The sequence below is a fragment of the Petaurus breviceps genome, unplaced genomic scaffold, assembly GCF_028583685.1.
Source record: "Petaurus breviceps papuanus isolate PSGF00001 unplaced genomic scaffold, PetGlider_PUasm1.0 77, whole genome shotgun sequence".
In the NCBI taxonomy this organism is placed as follows: domain Eukaryota; kingdom Metazoa; phylum Chordata; class Mammalia; order Diprotodontia; family Petauridae; genus Petaurus; species Petaurus breviceps.
In genome coordinates this window covers 3,323,761-3,339,153 of record NW_027186492.1, presented here as the reverse complement: position 1 = coordinate 3,339,153, position 15,393 = coordinate 3,323,761, and the positions used below count along the sequence as shown (strand labels likewise).

Genomic DNA, 15,393 nt, shown 5'->3' with positions numbered 1-15,393 from the left:
TGCTTCTCTTGCTTCTTGTATCTGAATGTCAAATTTTCTATTCAACTGTTTTTTTCAGCAAGAATGCTTGAAAGTCCTCTATTCCACTGAATGACCATATTTTCCCCTGAAACATGATACTCAGTTTTGCTGGGTAGGTGATTCTTGGTTTTAATCCCAGCTCCTTTGACCTCTGGAATATCATATACCAAGCCCTTCGATCCCTCAGTGTAGAAGCTGCCAGATCCTGGGTTATCCTGATTGTGTTTCCACAATATTCAAATTGTTTCTTCCTGGCTGCTTGTAATAAGTCTCTCTTTAATCTGGGAATTCCGGAACCTGGCTATAATATTCCTAGCAGTTTTCTTTTTGGGATCTTTTTCAGGAGGTGATCAGTGGATTCTTTCAACCTCTGTTTTGCCCTCTGGTTCTAAAACATCGGGGCAGTTTTCTTTGAGAACTTCCTAGAGGATGATTTCTAGGTTCTTACTTTGATCATGGCTTTCAGGTAGTCCAATAATTTTTAAATTATCTCTCCTGGATCTATTTTCCAGGTCAGTGATTTTTCCCATGAGATATTTCACACTGCCTTTTATTCTTTCATTTGTTTGGATCTGTTTAACAACATCTTGATTTCTCATAAAGTCATTAGCTTCCATTTGCTCCAATCTAATTCTGAAGCAATGTTTCTCCTCATTGAGCTTTTGAGATTCTTTTTCCATCTGGCAAATTCGGCTTTTTAAGACATTCTTCTCCTCATTGCCTTTTTGAGCCTCTTTTGCCATTTGAGTTAGTCGATTTTTTAAGCTCTGATTTTCCTTAGTCAGGCTGTTGACTCTCATTTCATAATTTTCTTGCATTGTTCTCATTTATCTTCCCAATTTTTCTTCTACTTCTCTTATCTGCTTCTTAAGGTCCTCTATGGCCTGTAACCAGCTCGCATTTTCTTTTGAAGCTTTTGGTTCAGGAGTTCTAACTTAACTGTCTTCCTCCTGTTCCATGCTTTGCTCCATTTTGTCCCCAAAATAGGAATCTAATGTTGGAATCTTCTGTCTGCTTTGTTTCCTTTGCCTAGTCATGTCTCCCTTCAGTCACTTGACCCCTGGGCTGTTTGCCACAGTAGGACTCTGCCACCAGACAGGGGAACTTTCGTCCCAAACACTGGGGTTTTCTCAGCTGCCAGAGGTATTAGATGGGTGTCCTCTCTGAGGTCTCCACACACTCTGGCAAGCTGGACACACACCCCAGGCCCTCCACCCTAGACTGCAATCCAGATCCAAGCAGGTTAAAGCAAGAGCAATTACCCCTCAGACTGGTGCTTGGTCCCCCTACACTCTGCAGGCTAGGAGCTGAAGCCACCACGTGGCACTGGCTGGCTGTGCCTGCGGCTCAGCAGTTTCTCGCCCTGATGGCAAAAGCCATGCACTCCCACTTACTGCGTCCCAAAGTCCAGACTGCACTGACCTCTCACTTTGTCCTTCACATCTATGTGTTGATAAATCTGTAAATGCCCACAGCTGCTGCTGATCTGGAGTCCCTCAGACTGGGGGATGGTGAGGCCTGCCCTGGGGCTAAGGCTTGGCTCCCAGAGCACTGCACTGGCTGATTCCTGCTGGCCTGCCGGGCTGTCCTCAGCAGGAGGTTAGCTTCTCTGTGTCATTTTGTGGGTTCTGCAGCTCCAAAGTTAGTTTATGGTCCCCTTTTTACATGGATTGGGGAAGGTAGAAGCCAGAGCTGCAGAGAGGTCCTGCTAATATTCCGCCATCTTGACTCTGCCTTCTTATTTAAAACTCTTAAGTGAAAACTGTTTTTATACTAGTTCAAAATAGGAGGATTCATTTTCCATTTTCTTGCTTCTCAAAGTTTATGCTTTACTGGTTTACTTAAAGGAGAAGTAACCATTACTGGAACATACTCCAAAGAGTTCAAAGACAGAGGAAAACGATCCATGTGTACAAAAACAATCACAGAAGCACTCTGTTATTAAAGAATAGGAAAAAAAAAAGCAGGTGCCCATCCACTGGGTAACAACTGAACAAATTATAGTATATGAATCTAACAAAATATACTGAAAGAGATGACAATATGATGAAATCAGAGAAAACTAGGAAAATTTGTATGAACTGATACAGAATGAAATAAGCAGAATCAGGATAACAACTTATATAATGACCACAATATTTTATGCAAAAACAATCCTGAAATACTACAGAACTCTACTCAATGCAGTGATCTATGGATCACTGTAGTGAGGGATCCACAAGTAGTGACAGAAAGGTGAAGGACCAGAAATTCAGAATGAGACAAACAAACAAGGCAAATTTTTATCACTACCTTAAAAAACCTGTACATTAAAAGAAGTTCATAGTTTCAATTTTGTTTTTTATATATTAAAATTTTTTTATTTGTTGATGGCTGGCGATTAAGTTCATAATCAAAACTTTTTCAAAAAAGGAAAGAAATGTACCTTTTAGCAAAGTCTGGTCAACTGGGATCATAAAAGATGGAAGAAACTTTAGAAATCACTTAATCCCAATTGCCTCAATTTGCAGAGAGAGAGAAACTGAGGTCCAGAAAAACCAAATGATTTGTCCAAGGTCACACAGATGGTAAAAAAATTGAAGCCTAGTTTTTGAATCCTGGTGTTCTAACTTCAAAACTGGGGGGGGAGGGATCCCATTAGACTAAACTTAAAAAAAAATTTCAGTGTCTATGCTGGTACTACTAGGCAATCAAGTAGAACAAAATTTAAACAAAGGTAAATATATAAAAGAGATTTCAACTTACCTTAGCTGGAAGGTTGCTCTGTCGGGGTTTCTGAATTAGAATGTGGACCTGCAGAAGTGATAAGAACTCTCTTACTGTGATCCTACCATCATGGAGTTTCTGAGGAAGAAAAGGAAATACTGTATTATCATTTGAAATACATTCTCTTTGACTATTATCACCTCATATTGTAAGTTTTCTTCCAAAGAGATGAAATCATTTTATCCATGTTTATAAATCTATACAATGTACATGAATTATCCAAAAATATAATCATTCTTATTTTCCCAGGGTATACAGTAAATGAGCATATATTATTCAAAGAATTTCAGAGCAGAAACACATCACCTTAGGGAAAATGGAACTGAAGATTAAGAGGGATTATGTGACCTTCCCAAGGCCACACAGATGTTTATTTGTAAAACTAGGACTAGAATCCAGATCCTTTACCTCCTGGTTTATTACTCCTTCTGCTATAATATGCTGCTATTCTTAGCAAAATAAAGATTTATATTCTCCTTAACATTCTGTAAAGCAATTTGGAATTAATGCTAAAAAAAACAACTAAAACATCTATATACCCTTTGGTCCAAAGATCTTACTGTAAGCATATACACCAGGGAGGCCCAAGACAAAAAAGTTGAATGTACTTCAAAATATCCACAGGAACATTTTTTGCAGTGGTGAAAAGCTGGAAACAAAATGATGCCCATTAATTAGGACATGGCTAAAAAAATTTTTTCTATGTGGATGTAATAGATTTTTATTGTACCATAAGAAATTAATATGAAGAATTCACAGAAACATGGGAAGATTTAAAAGTAGTCTTGAGTAAAATAAGAATATATGTGACTATAATAAAAATGGAAATAATAATAAAACCACAAAATGAACATTATAATCATAAAAACTAAGAAGTTTGGCCCCAGAAAAGTATAAAGAAAATATAATTCCATCTGTAATGTGAAGAGTTAGGGGACTGAATGTGGGAATATTTAGTATATTGTCATGCCTCAGGTGGTGTGCTGTTTGGCTCTGCTGAAATATTTCTTTTCCTTTTTCTTTTAGTACTCTTTTGTTACAATGGATGGCTTGCTAGATAAGGAAATAATATATTGGAAATAAAGGTGATATAAACATACAAAAATTTTTAAAATATATTTAAAAAAAGGAAAGAAATACTTTCAAAGGTGCTACTATTCAACACGAAAAGAGCTGAGAAAATAGCCTGGATATCCTTATACAGACAGCTATATTCAGTGCATTAAGCTGTGCCATATGACATTAAAAGGAAAACATGAAAAAGTCATAGGATTAGCTATAAGATTTTCAGGTTTTTCAAATGCTTTAACACACCTCTTTCAAGCTCTCTTCACAAATGTGGTCCATCAGAAATTGTGATTCCATCTGACTGCTCTGCTGCACTAGGAATAAAAAGAGAAGTTAAGAGATAAGTCAGAAAGAACTTCACTGGCAAACTCTCTTCTAGTGCTCATTCATGTTTGTGTAGAGCTTCTACTTAAGAGTTTATTAAAATGACCTGAAGATGAAAAATATAAACTTTAAATTCTAAAGTCACAAAACATTCATTTCAGAGCACTAAATGAGGCCTAAACAATATTCATGTACTTCATACACTGAGAAATTCTCATTATTTGTTAAAGCAAGAGATATATATTCTAAGTTAAATGCTACAGACAGATTTACAGTAAAGATGGTGGAATAAGGCAGGAAATTATTTATCTTGCTCTCCCAAATTTCCCTCCAAATAACTTAAAATGGCTCAAGTAGAAGTTTAGAGAGGCAGAAAAAATAAAAAGTTGGGATAAAGCAATCATCTAGTTTAAGACAACTTAGGACATCAGTAAATATCTGACCTATGGGGTGGTGATCTGACTGAGGGCAGTGCAGATACCACTACATTGACAAACAGCAAGCTTTTAGGGCAGCTGTGTTGGTGAGAACTTTTGCCCTGGGGGTCAGACTGACTGGGGGAAGACTGCAGAGGCCCTCTGCTGGCACTAGAAGTAGAACACTGGATTCAGGGCCCAGGAAGATGACTGGCTGCCCTTAAGGAGTAATGAGTACACACCAGTGAGTGTGGTTACAGAGGGGCAGCACCACTTGCAGTTCTGGGACAGAGAGAGCTGATGTGGTCACTTTGAGGACAGCAAAGCCCCTGGTAGGAGGTGGGTCCAGGACAGAGAGGTGAACTGATGCTTATAGCAGTGGGAGAACTAAGGTGTGTTTCCAGGACTCTGTAGAGAGTGAAGGTGTTTGTGGCAGCAGTGAGCCGGGCAGCTCAGGAGTGGAGAATGTGAAGAGAGAAGGAGAAAAGGAGAGGGGGGGGAGGGAGGGGGGCAGGGATAAACAGCAGGGGAAAATAGAATGGTGAGAAATACACAACTAGTTATTATAACTTTGGATGAACTTACCCATAAAATGGAAATGCATAGCAGAATGGATTAAAAATCAGAACCTGACAATACGTTGTTTAAAAAAAAAAACACATTTAAAAATGAGAGACACACATAGAGTAGAAATAAAGTACTAGAATAGAATTTATTATGCTTCAGCTGATGTATAAAAAGCAGGGGTGGCAAATCACGATTTCAGACAAAGTTAAAGCCAAAATAGATTTAATTAAAAGAAATAAGCAAGGAAACTACATTGTTAAAAGGTACCATAGAAAATGAAGTAATATCAATACTAAATATATATGTACCAAATGCTACAGCATCCAAATTCCAAAGGAAAAGATAAATGAAATACAGATGGAAATAGACGCAAAAGCGTAACAGTTGGGGCACTTCAACTTTCCCCCTCTTGGGACTAGATAAATCTAGCCAAAAAATAAAAAAGAAGGAAGTCAAGGAGATGAATAGAATCTTAGATAAGCTAGATATAAGACATCTGGAGAGAACTGAATGGGAATAGAAAAGAACTTATCTTTTTTCTCAGTGGTACATATCACCTTTACAAAAACTGACAATAAAAGCTTTAGTCAAATGCAGAAAAGTAGAAATAATAACTATACCCTTTTCAGATTATAATGTAATAAAAATTATATTTAATAAAAAATCATAGGGGTGGCTGGGTGGCACAGTGAATAGAGCACTGGCCCTATAGTCAGGAGGACCTGAGTTCAAATCTGGTCTCAGACACTTAACACAAAAAACTAGCCATGTGACCTTTGGCAAGTCACTTAACACCCAATTGCCCTACCTTACCCCCTCAAAAAAAAAAAAAAAGAATCATGGAAACATTAAAAATCAACTGGAAACTAAATAACCTAATTTTAAAGAATGGAGTGAAATGAAGAACAAGTCATAGAAACAATATATAATTTTGTTAAAGAGAATGATAATAATAAGACAATATACCAAAATGTATAGGATGCAGCAAAAGCAGTAATCAGAGGAAAATTCGTATTTCTAAATGCTTACATCAATAAAATAGAAAAAAAGCAGATCAATGAATTAGGTATGCAATTAAAAAAAAACTAGAAAAAGAACAACTTAAAAACCCCCAAATAAACACCAAATTGGAAATCCAGAAAACTAAGGTGAGATTAATAAAACCGAATGTAAGAAAACCATTGAATTAATAAATAAAACCAGAGATTAGAGGCAGCTAAGTGCCACAGTGAATAGAACACAGGCCCTGGAGTCAGGAGGACCTGAGTTCAAATCTGCCTCAGACAGTTTACACTTACTAGCCATGTGACCTTGGGCAAGTCACTCAGCTCAAATTACCCTGCCCACCCCCTCAAAAAAAAAAAGGCAACCCCCCCCCCCGAAACCAGAGATTAGTTTTGTGGGGAAAAAAAAAACCCACAACACAATAAAACACATAAAGTATTAGTGGATATGATTTTTAAAAAGAAAACCAACTTAAAAAAATAACAACCAAGTATCAAAAATGAAAAGGGTAACTATATACCACTAAGGAAGATGAAATCAAAGCAATCATTAGGAGTTACTTTGCTCAATTATATGCCAATAAATTTAACAATTTAAGTGAAATGGAATAATATTTACAAAAATATAAACTGCCTGGATTAACAGAAGAGGAAATAGAATATCTAAAGAAACCTATTTTAGAAAGAGAAACTGAATAAGTCAAATGAGCTTCCTAAGGAAAAAGAATCAAGACCAGATGGATTTATAAGTGAATTCCACAAAACATTTAAAGATCAACTAATTTTAATATTAAATAAATTATTTGAAATAAAAGGCAAAGGAGTCCTATCAAACTCCTTTTATGAAACAAATGTGGTGCTGGCTAAGCCACAAAGAGCAAAAACAGAGCAAGAAAAATTATAGACCAATTTCACTAAAGAATATGAATGCAAAAAATCCTAAACAAAATACTAGATAGGAAACTACAGCAATGTAACACAAAGATTATATGTTGTGACCAAGTGGTATTTTTACCAGCAATGTAGGGTTGATTCAATGTGAGAAAAACTATTGATTACACCAACAACAAAAGTAACAAAAATATGATTATATCAATAGATGCAGAAAAAGCTTCTGACAAAATATAACACTCATTCCTATTAAAAACACTTGAAAACATAACTATAAAGGGATTTTTCCTTAAAATGATTCCACCTAAAACCATCAGCAAGCATTATCTATTAAGAAGAAAGTTTTCCCAGTAAGATCAGGGGTGAAGCAAGGATGCCCATTATCACCACTGTTACTCAATATTGTATTAGAAATGCTAGCAAATAACTTACAGTCATCTGAAAAAAAATGCTTTATAACATTACTGATTGGTGAAATGCAAATTAAATCAACTCTGAGGTACCACCTCAGACCTATCAGATTGGCTAATATAACAACAACAAAAAAAGAAAATGATGAATGTTGGAAGGGATGTGGGAAAACTGAGACACTGTTGGTGGAGTTGTGAACTAATCCAATCAACTATTTGGAACTGCCCAAAGAGCTATAAAACTGTGCATTGATCCAGTCATACCACTGCTAGGTTTATATACAAAAGACATCAAGAAAAGGGGGAAAACACTTTTAGTATAAAAATATTTATAGCAGCTCTTTTTCTGGTAGATAAGAAACGGAAATCACAAGGACGCCCATCAATTGCGGAATGGCTAAACAAATTGTGGTATATTACTGTGCTATAAGAAGTGACAAGTAGGATGATTTCAGAAAAACTTGGAAAGATGTGCATGAACTGATGTAAAATGAAGCTAAAAGAACCAAGACAATGTTACACACAGTAATAGCAATATTGTTTGGTGAAGAACTGTGAATGACTTAGCTATTTTTAGCAATACAATGATCTAAGTCTTCTAAGACAATCTGAAAGGACTAATGATGAAGCAAACTAGCTGACTCCGGAGAAAGAAGTGGTATTGTCTGAATGCAGACCGAAGCTATTTTTCACTTTCTTTTATTAGACTCTTCTTGTACAAAATGACTAACATGAAAATGTTTTACATGATTGCAAATGTATAACCTCTATCTCACTGCATCTCAGGGAGGGAAAAAGAGAGGGACAGAATTTGGAATTCAAAACTATAAAACAATTTAAAAATTCTCTTAACATGTAATTGAAGGTTTGGCATACAGAGAGAGGCAGGCCAGGAGGCCGACCCCCTTAGGCGCGCAAAGGCAGGCCAGGACGAGGCCTGATCAACCTGGTGGCAAGTCATCCCACCAACCACAAGGGCCATTACCAGGCCTATCAACAAAGGGCTGGGATTGGATGGAGCAAGGTAAGAATCAAATGCTGGGCCCTTGCCAGGGGCAGTAAATACTCTGGGACTACCAAACCATAGCCCAGAAATTTTAAAAGGTCCTATTTGGACTTTTCGGGACCAAAACGGCAGAGTGAATCCTGGCTGCCACACACCCCCACCAAAACATAGTAATTATTGCCCCAGGGCAAAACCCTAAACAGACAGAAAAGACAAAGACTCTGGAGTCCTACTATCAGCAGAGGGAGGAAACCAAATTCATAGGGAGACAGTGCTGACTCCACACCCACAGCTGAAGCATCAACAGGGAACTGGTCTCAAGCACAGAAAGCTTTCCTAGATGAGCTCAAAAGGAACTTTGAAAACCAAATGAGAGAGATAGAAGACAAAATGAACAATTCTTTTAAAATCAAAATTGCAAAATTAGAAAAACATTACAATGAAGAAAACAGCTAACGAAAAATGTGTGATATTGAAAAGGAGCTCCAAAAACTAACTGAGGAAAATTGAGTTTTGAGTTTAAGACATGGTCCTTAAGAAAGAAATCTAGCCTATAAACCTCAAGATATCTTACAAGCTTCCAAAGGGAGGGAGGGAGGGAAAGAGAGAGAGAGGGAAAGAGGGAGAAAGAGAAGGAAAGAAAGAAGGAAAAGAAAAGAACTGTATTGCCCAGCTAGCCAGTTCCAGCTGGGTCCCCGGAGGGGCAGCTTCTACTACTCACAGGGTCGTTGTTTGTCCTTCTTTCTCAAAGAAAACCATGTCATCATGGAGGTGATGCCATGACATGCAAGTGAACTGGATTTAAGGGGGGGGGGGGCTATGCAAAGTCACCAGCCTCACTTTGTCCTCCAGAGCCATCTGGGTCTAGTGGCCAGATACACATCAACATGAATGGAGATGGCCCCCACCATTCTGATGCCAGAAAGTAAAGAATTAAGAAATCTCTTGAAGAGAGTGAAAGAGGAAGTGTGTGGAAGAGGCTGAAGCTCAATATAAAAAACAACAACAAAACTAAGATTATAACAACTGGTCCCATCACTTCCTGCCAAATAGAGGGAGAAAAAATGGAAGCAGTGTCAGATTTTATATAACTGGCTTCAAAGATCACTGCAGATGGGGTGGCCAGGTGGCTCAGCGAGTAAGAGTACCGGCTCCAGTGTCGGGATGACCTGGATCAAATCTGGGCTCAGATACTCAGCACCACACCCAGAAATAACTGGCCGTGTAACCTTGAGCAAGTTACTTAACCCCGATTGCTTTAAAAAAAAAAAAAGATCACTGCAGATGGTGACTGTAAACATGAAATTAAAAGACACTTGCTCCTTGGAAGGAGCGCTATGGTAAATCAGGACAGCAGAGTAAAAAGCAGAGACTTCATCTTGTTGACAAAGGTCCATGTAGTCAAAGCTATGGTTTTTCCAAGAACAATGTATAGCTGTGAGCTGCACAATTGATGTGACCCTGATATTTGGAAAGACTGAAAAGGAAGAGATGGCAAAGGATAAGATGGGCAGATATTGTCATGGAAGTAATGACTATGAGCTTGGACAGATTTTGGCAGATAGAGGAGGACAGAAAATCCTGGTGTGCTATGGTCCATGGGGTCATGAAGAATCAGACACAACTGCCACAGCAACAACAAATTCTACAGTTAGTGGAATTGTGAACTGATCTAATCATTTTGGAAAGCAATTTGGAATTATGCCAAAAGAGTTACAAAACTATGTATATATACCCTTTGAACCAACGATTACTTCTGTTTCCCAAGGTGATCAGGGAAAAAGGAAAAGAACCTACGTGTTCTAAAATATTTATAGCACCTTTCTTTGTGGTGGCAAAGACTTGGAAAGTGAGGGGATGTCCATCAATCAGGGAATGGCTGAATATGCTGTGGTATATAATTGTGATGGAATATTACTATATTGTAAGAAATGATAAGCAGCTTAGCACCCACCCAGAAACATCTGGCCGTGTAACCTTGAGCAAGTTACTTAACCCCAATTGCTTAGGGGCGGCCAGGTGGCTCAGTGAGTAAGAGCACCGGCTCTAGTGTAGGGATGACCTGGATCAAATCTGGGCTCAGATACTCAGCACCACACCCAGAAATAACTGGCCGTATAACCTTGAGCAAGTTACTTAACCCCGATTGCTTTAAAAAAAAAAAAGAAAGAAATGATAAGCAGGTTGTTTTAGGAAACATGCAGAGACTTGCATAAAATGCAGTGTGAAATGAGCAGGACCAAAAGAATGTTGTATACAATAACAACAATATTGTCTGAAGAGTAACTGTGAATAATTAAGCTATTCTGAGTAATATGATCATTCAAATCAACTGTGAAGGACTTATGAAGCAAAGTGCTAATCCCCCTCCATAGAAAGAACTGATATTTGGAAATATGTATTGTATAGCTCCACATATATATCTATATCAAATTATGGCCTTCTCTAATGAGGGGTTGGCAAGGAGAAAGGGAAATAATTTGGAACTCAAAATGTAACAAAAAAAAATAGAGATCTTACTGCTGTAATTCATAGATGTTCCATCAGCCTTGATGGAATCTGAGGAGCTGGAACAACTAGATGGGGTCCTGTTGACACTTTTCATCAATGAATTACCAAGATTTTTATCCACATAATCTTCTGTATGGTGATCAAATGCCTGAAATCGTTAAGTAAGAAAATACTATCAGGAAGCAAGTATAAGGCATATATGTTCTTTCATTAAAAAAATTTTTTTTTATCTTTTGTTTTTACATTGCCTAGATTTTTTCCATATTCCTCTCCATCCCTTTCTCCCAGAGAGGTATCCCAGAAGATATACTTTTGATCAAGATGTGCTTGTTGGGTACAAGAAGCATTAGGAAACTTGCTATAGATCCATTTGCTGTTTCTGGGATACCCTAATAATAAATTAGAAAACATGCCATTAACTTGGGTCTTTCATTTTGAATTTAAAAATAATTTTACTAAAGCCCATAGAAAAACTTCATGATTACATTCCACATATATAAACTCTCCCTTTAATACTTATTTTTACACTAATCCAGGTCCAATTTGCTTCCTAACATTAATCTGGGTTATCTGTCTAGTCTTTCACTAGGGTTAATAGAAAGGACTTATTTCATAAATGGCTAAAGTGCTTCTGGCTAGAGGGCAAACAAATCACAAGATCCCAACATCAGTATTTTTGACTTCTCCACAAGCAGATATTTTAGGGAAAGATTCCTTATTGGTTTTTAAATTAATTTATCAAGTACCTACTGTGTTCAAAGAACTAGGTCTGGTGCTGGGGGAAGACACCAAGGTTTCAGAAGACGCAGACTCTGCCTTCATGGATCTTTTGCTCTGAAGGCAGGAGTCGAGCCAGGGGAGGGGGGAAGAGGCAGGGTAGTAGTGGTAATGACACATACACAAATAATTACAATACAGAATAATACCTAAAGGAATGAAAGCTGCAAAGTGCTACCTGATACCTAGTCATATAAGTTTAGCATTAGAGGTCACATGAGTGATGATAAAGTAACATTCAACCACTTCATTTTATAGGTAGGGAAACCTGAGGCACAGGAATGCTGAGACATTTGCTCAAAGACACTCATCTAGATGGTGGCCATGTAGTGTACATGGACTGCTTCTTAGGAGTCACATGGCCTTAGTTAAAACTTCAACTGACCTAATTCTTTTTTTTAGAAGCCCATCTTTCTTGTGAAGTCATAACTTGTAGCTTTTTTTTGTCCCTGTCCATTCTTGTGCTTCATTGGTAAATAACTACCAATAAGGAAAATCTTCCTCCTCTTGTAAGACAGAAACTGCTCTACATATAGTTTTTAAGAGTGCCTTGGGGTAATGAGAAATTAAGTGACTTTCCCAGGTCACATAGACAGTATGAATCAGAGGCCTAACTTGAACCTAAGTCTTTCTGACTCTAAGGCTAGCTCTACAAATTATGCTATATTGCATCTGGTAACTTATGATTTACTTTTTTTTATTAATAGATCTCAAAACTGTTATAAAAACAACTATAATCTTTTATGAACTCCTGAAGCTTTCTGTTCTCTATCTAAAATAGTATAGGTTTGGAGGAAATTCTGATTAAGTTAATTAAAACTAATTTAAAATTTAGAATGCAACAAATTCTTGCAGTTTATTTTTAAGCCATTACTCATGTCTTTCTTTTGCACCCATTTGTTATCATAGAATTATCTTCTTTGTCCTGTTCGACTGGGGCACTTTTGACACAGAAGTATTTCTCCAGCACTATTAATTGGAATAGAGCAAAAAGATCAATTCCCTTTCATCAAAGATTAAAATGCAAGTTGAGCATACTTTTTAGTTACTACACAGAAGTCAACTCACCTGGAGAGCCTGGGCTGAATAACTAAGACTGGTCTCATCTTTTCGTACTTTCTTCTCACTGGGAATACTGTCATCTTCTCCTTGTACTAGGAATCTTTTCTGACTATTGAAGATTTCCTTCACTGTACTTTCAGGTGGTTGGATATTTTGTGGGCAAGTTTCAACCAAAGCCTTTCCCTTGGCTTCAACGCTGATGGATTCAGAAGAATTACTCTCTTCTAGATCTAGAGGAAGGTGCTCCTCATTTATATACTGAGAGTGGCTCAAATGTGGCTCTGTTAAAGTGGACATCAAATCTGAATTTTTCTTATTGACTGGTTGAGTTTCGAAACTGTTTAAATCAGTTAAATCTACTGAGTTATGCTCCAGGGCATCCACACCAGTGACACTGCAATGTCTTTTGTTTGGCAGTTTGGGTAAGAAGATTCCCAAAGAATACCTTTTTGCCTTAATTTTATCCTTTACAACAGTCTTTAAGGGTACAGAATAAGGTGCATCTCCATGACAAGAATACGCTATTGTCTCATCTTCGACATTCTTTGCATTATTGGTTCCTATTTTTGTGTTCTGTGTTTCAGTGGTTTGATATTTATCCATACTGTCTTCCACTTGTTTTCCCAATTTGGGTAACTGTTCTGTAAGGTTAGCTATATGACTAACCTGAGATTGTGAAAAAATTTCAGATCTCTTGATTGTATTCAGATTTGGTTCAATATTAGCAGTACTAATTGCTTTAGATGAAATCACAGGATCTGACAGTCTGGGATGAGTGGTATGGAGCTGATGTATTTCTGTAGCTGAGTCTGAGTTAACTTGAATTTCCACAGTTGTTCCCCATTCAGATATTTGTATATTTTCCTTTGCTTCCTTTTCTGGGGCCTTAGTAAGTTCTCTATCATTATGCAACATTTTGGACTTGTTTTCATAGTTAATTATGCAAAGGTTTCCTGTAGCAACTTCCAAATGTCCATTTTCTGCCTCAGGTTGCATTAGTTTATCTTCATTTATAATATATTGTTGCTTTTCTGGTAAGGGAATTGAATTGGTTAGTAACTGAGATTGAGAGTCAACAAATACAGGATCCCTGAAGAGCTCATTTCTTTGTTTTTGTTCTCCATTATCAGTGAACGCTTTCATTTGATGCTTGGGAAACTTAAATGGAATTGTTTTAGATTTAGGTATCTTTCCCAATAAAATTGTATTATCAAAAGCACATACTTCTTTTTTGACTATTTCTAATACATGTTCCTGATCAACAACTTTCTCCAAAGTTTTTTCATTAATAACAGTACTTTGAGATCTGTCCATTTCCATTACATCCTGATCACTGGTAAACATAACAGTTTTATCTGCAGCATCCTGAAGAAAACTTCTGTTTTCTATTGCATCTGTTTGTTTTTTAGTGACCTTTCTATCATTAACAATTTCACCTGAAAGGAAAGTAGTCTCATTATTAGGAACAAATATTACTTGTGCTCCAATTTTTGCCTTCTCTGGAAATATGTTTTGTGTGTTCTCCATAGTTTGGTAATTGATGACAACAGTATGGGACTTGGTAATGTCTAGCTCATTTCGATTATCTGCAAACACCACTGTTTTATCCATTTTCCTATGGGTTCCTACATCTTGTAAATCAGCTTCACAGTTCGTTGCAAAAATGTGGCTTTTAGTGATGTCAGTGAGCTCCATGTCATCCTGTTCACCTCTATACAATACAGTTTTGGAAGCTGTGGCTAAAGGTACCAAACAACTATCCTGTTCATCTTTTAGGACATCTTTGTGGTTGATTTTCTTTGTAAGAGCACTGGTAATTTCCATACTATTCTCATCACCTGCTGGAAATACAATAGTTTTGTTACTGCAGAGTTCATTTATGCTTTCGTTTTCCCCAGGTTTGTCTAACAGCTGTGCATTCTCCAATCTGGGTCTCTCTACAGTTTTATCAATCACACAAGAGGTTGGTTTAGCTAATTTGATGTCATTATTAGATGTAAGCATTACAGTCTTATCCATAGGAATATTCCTGTGGCCATCTCTTTTTGGCACTATCTGGCTGTTTATTACTGTTGTGTGACTTTTAGTGAAATCCAAATCATTCCCATCTTCCTCTGAAAAGAAAACAGTCTGATCATTAGGAGCAAACATCATCTTTGGCTGACCTATGCTTTTCCTTCTAGAGTCCTTAGGATGAGACCTACTTTGCATCTTTTCCATAGTTTGGTAATCAATGACAACAGTGTGAGACTTGGTAATTTCTAGCTCATCCTGATTATCTGAAAACATCACTGTTTTATCCATTATCCTACTAGTTCCTACATTTTGTAAATCAGCTTCATAGTCTGCTGCAAAAATGTGGCTTTTAGTGATGTCAGTGAGCTCCATGTCATCCTGTTCACCTCTATACAATACAGTTTTGGAAGCTGTGGCTAAAGGTACCAAACAACTATCCTGTTCATCTTTTAGGACATCTTTGTGGTTGATTTTCTTTGTAAGAGCACTGGTAATTTCCATACTATTCTCATCACCTGCTGGAAATACAACAGTTTTGTTACTGCAGAGTTCAT

The 15,393-nt window shown here is 37.2% G+C and overlaps 1 protein-coding gene across 1 annotated transcript in view; it reads right to left on the bottom strand.

The window, feature by feature from the left end:
• KNL1 (kinetochore scaffold 1) overlaps positions 1–15,393 on the bottom strand; it is a 111,497-nt gene that overhangs the window by 31,847 nt on the left and 64,257 nt on the right. The window contains 4 exon segments of the mRNA XM_069105749.1: positions 2,767–2,865; positions 4,102–4,169; positions 10,994–11,132; positions 12,830–15,393. The exon segment at positions 12,830–15,393 is cut by the window's right edge and continues 11 nt beyond it. Of these exon segments, the coding sequence (XP_068961850.1) occupies positions 2,767–2,865; positions 4,102–4,169; positions 10,994–11,132; positions 12,830–15,393 (2,870 nt within the window).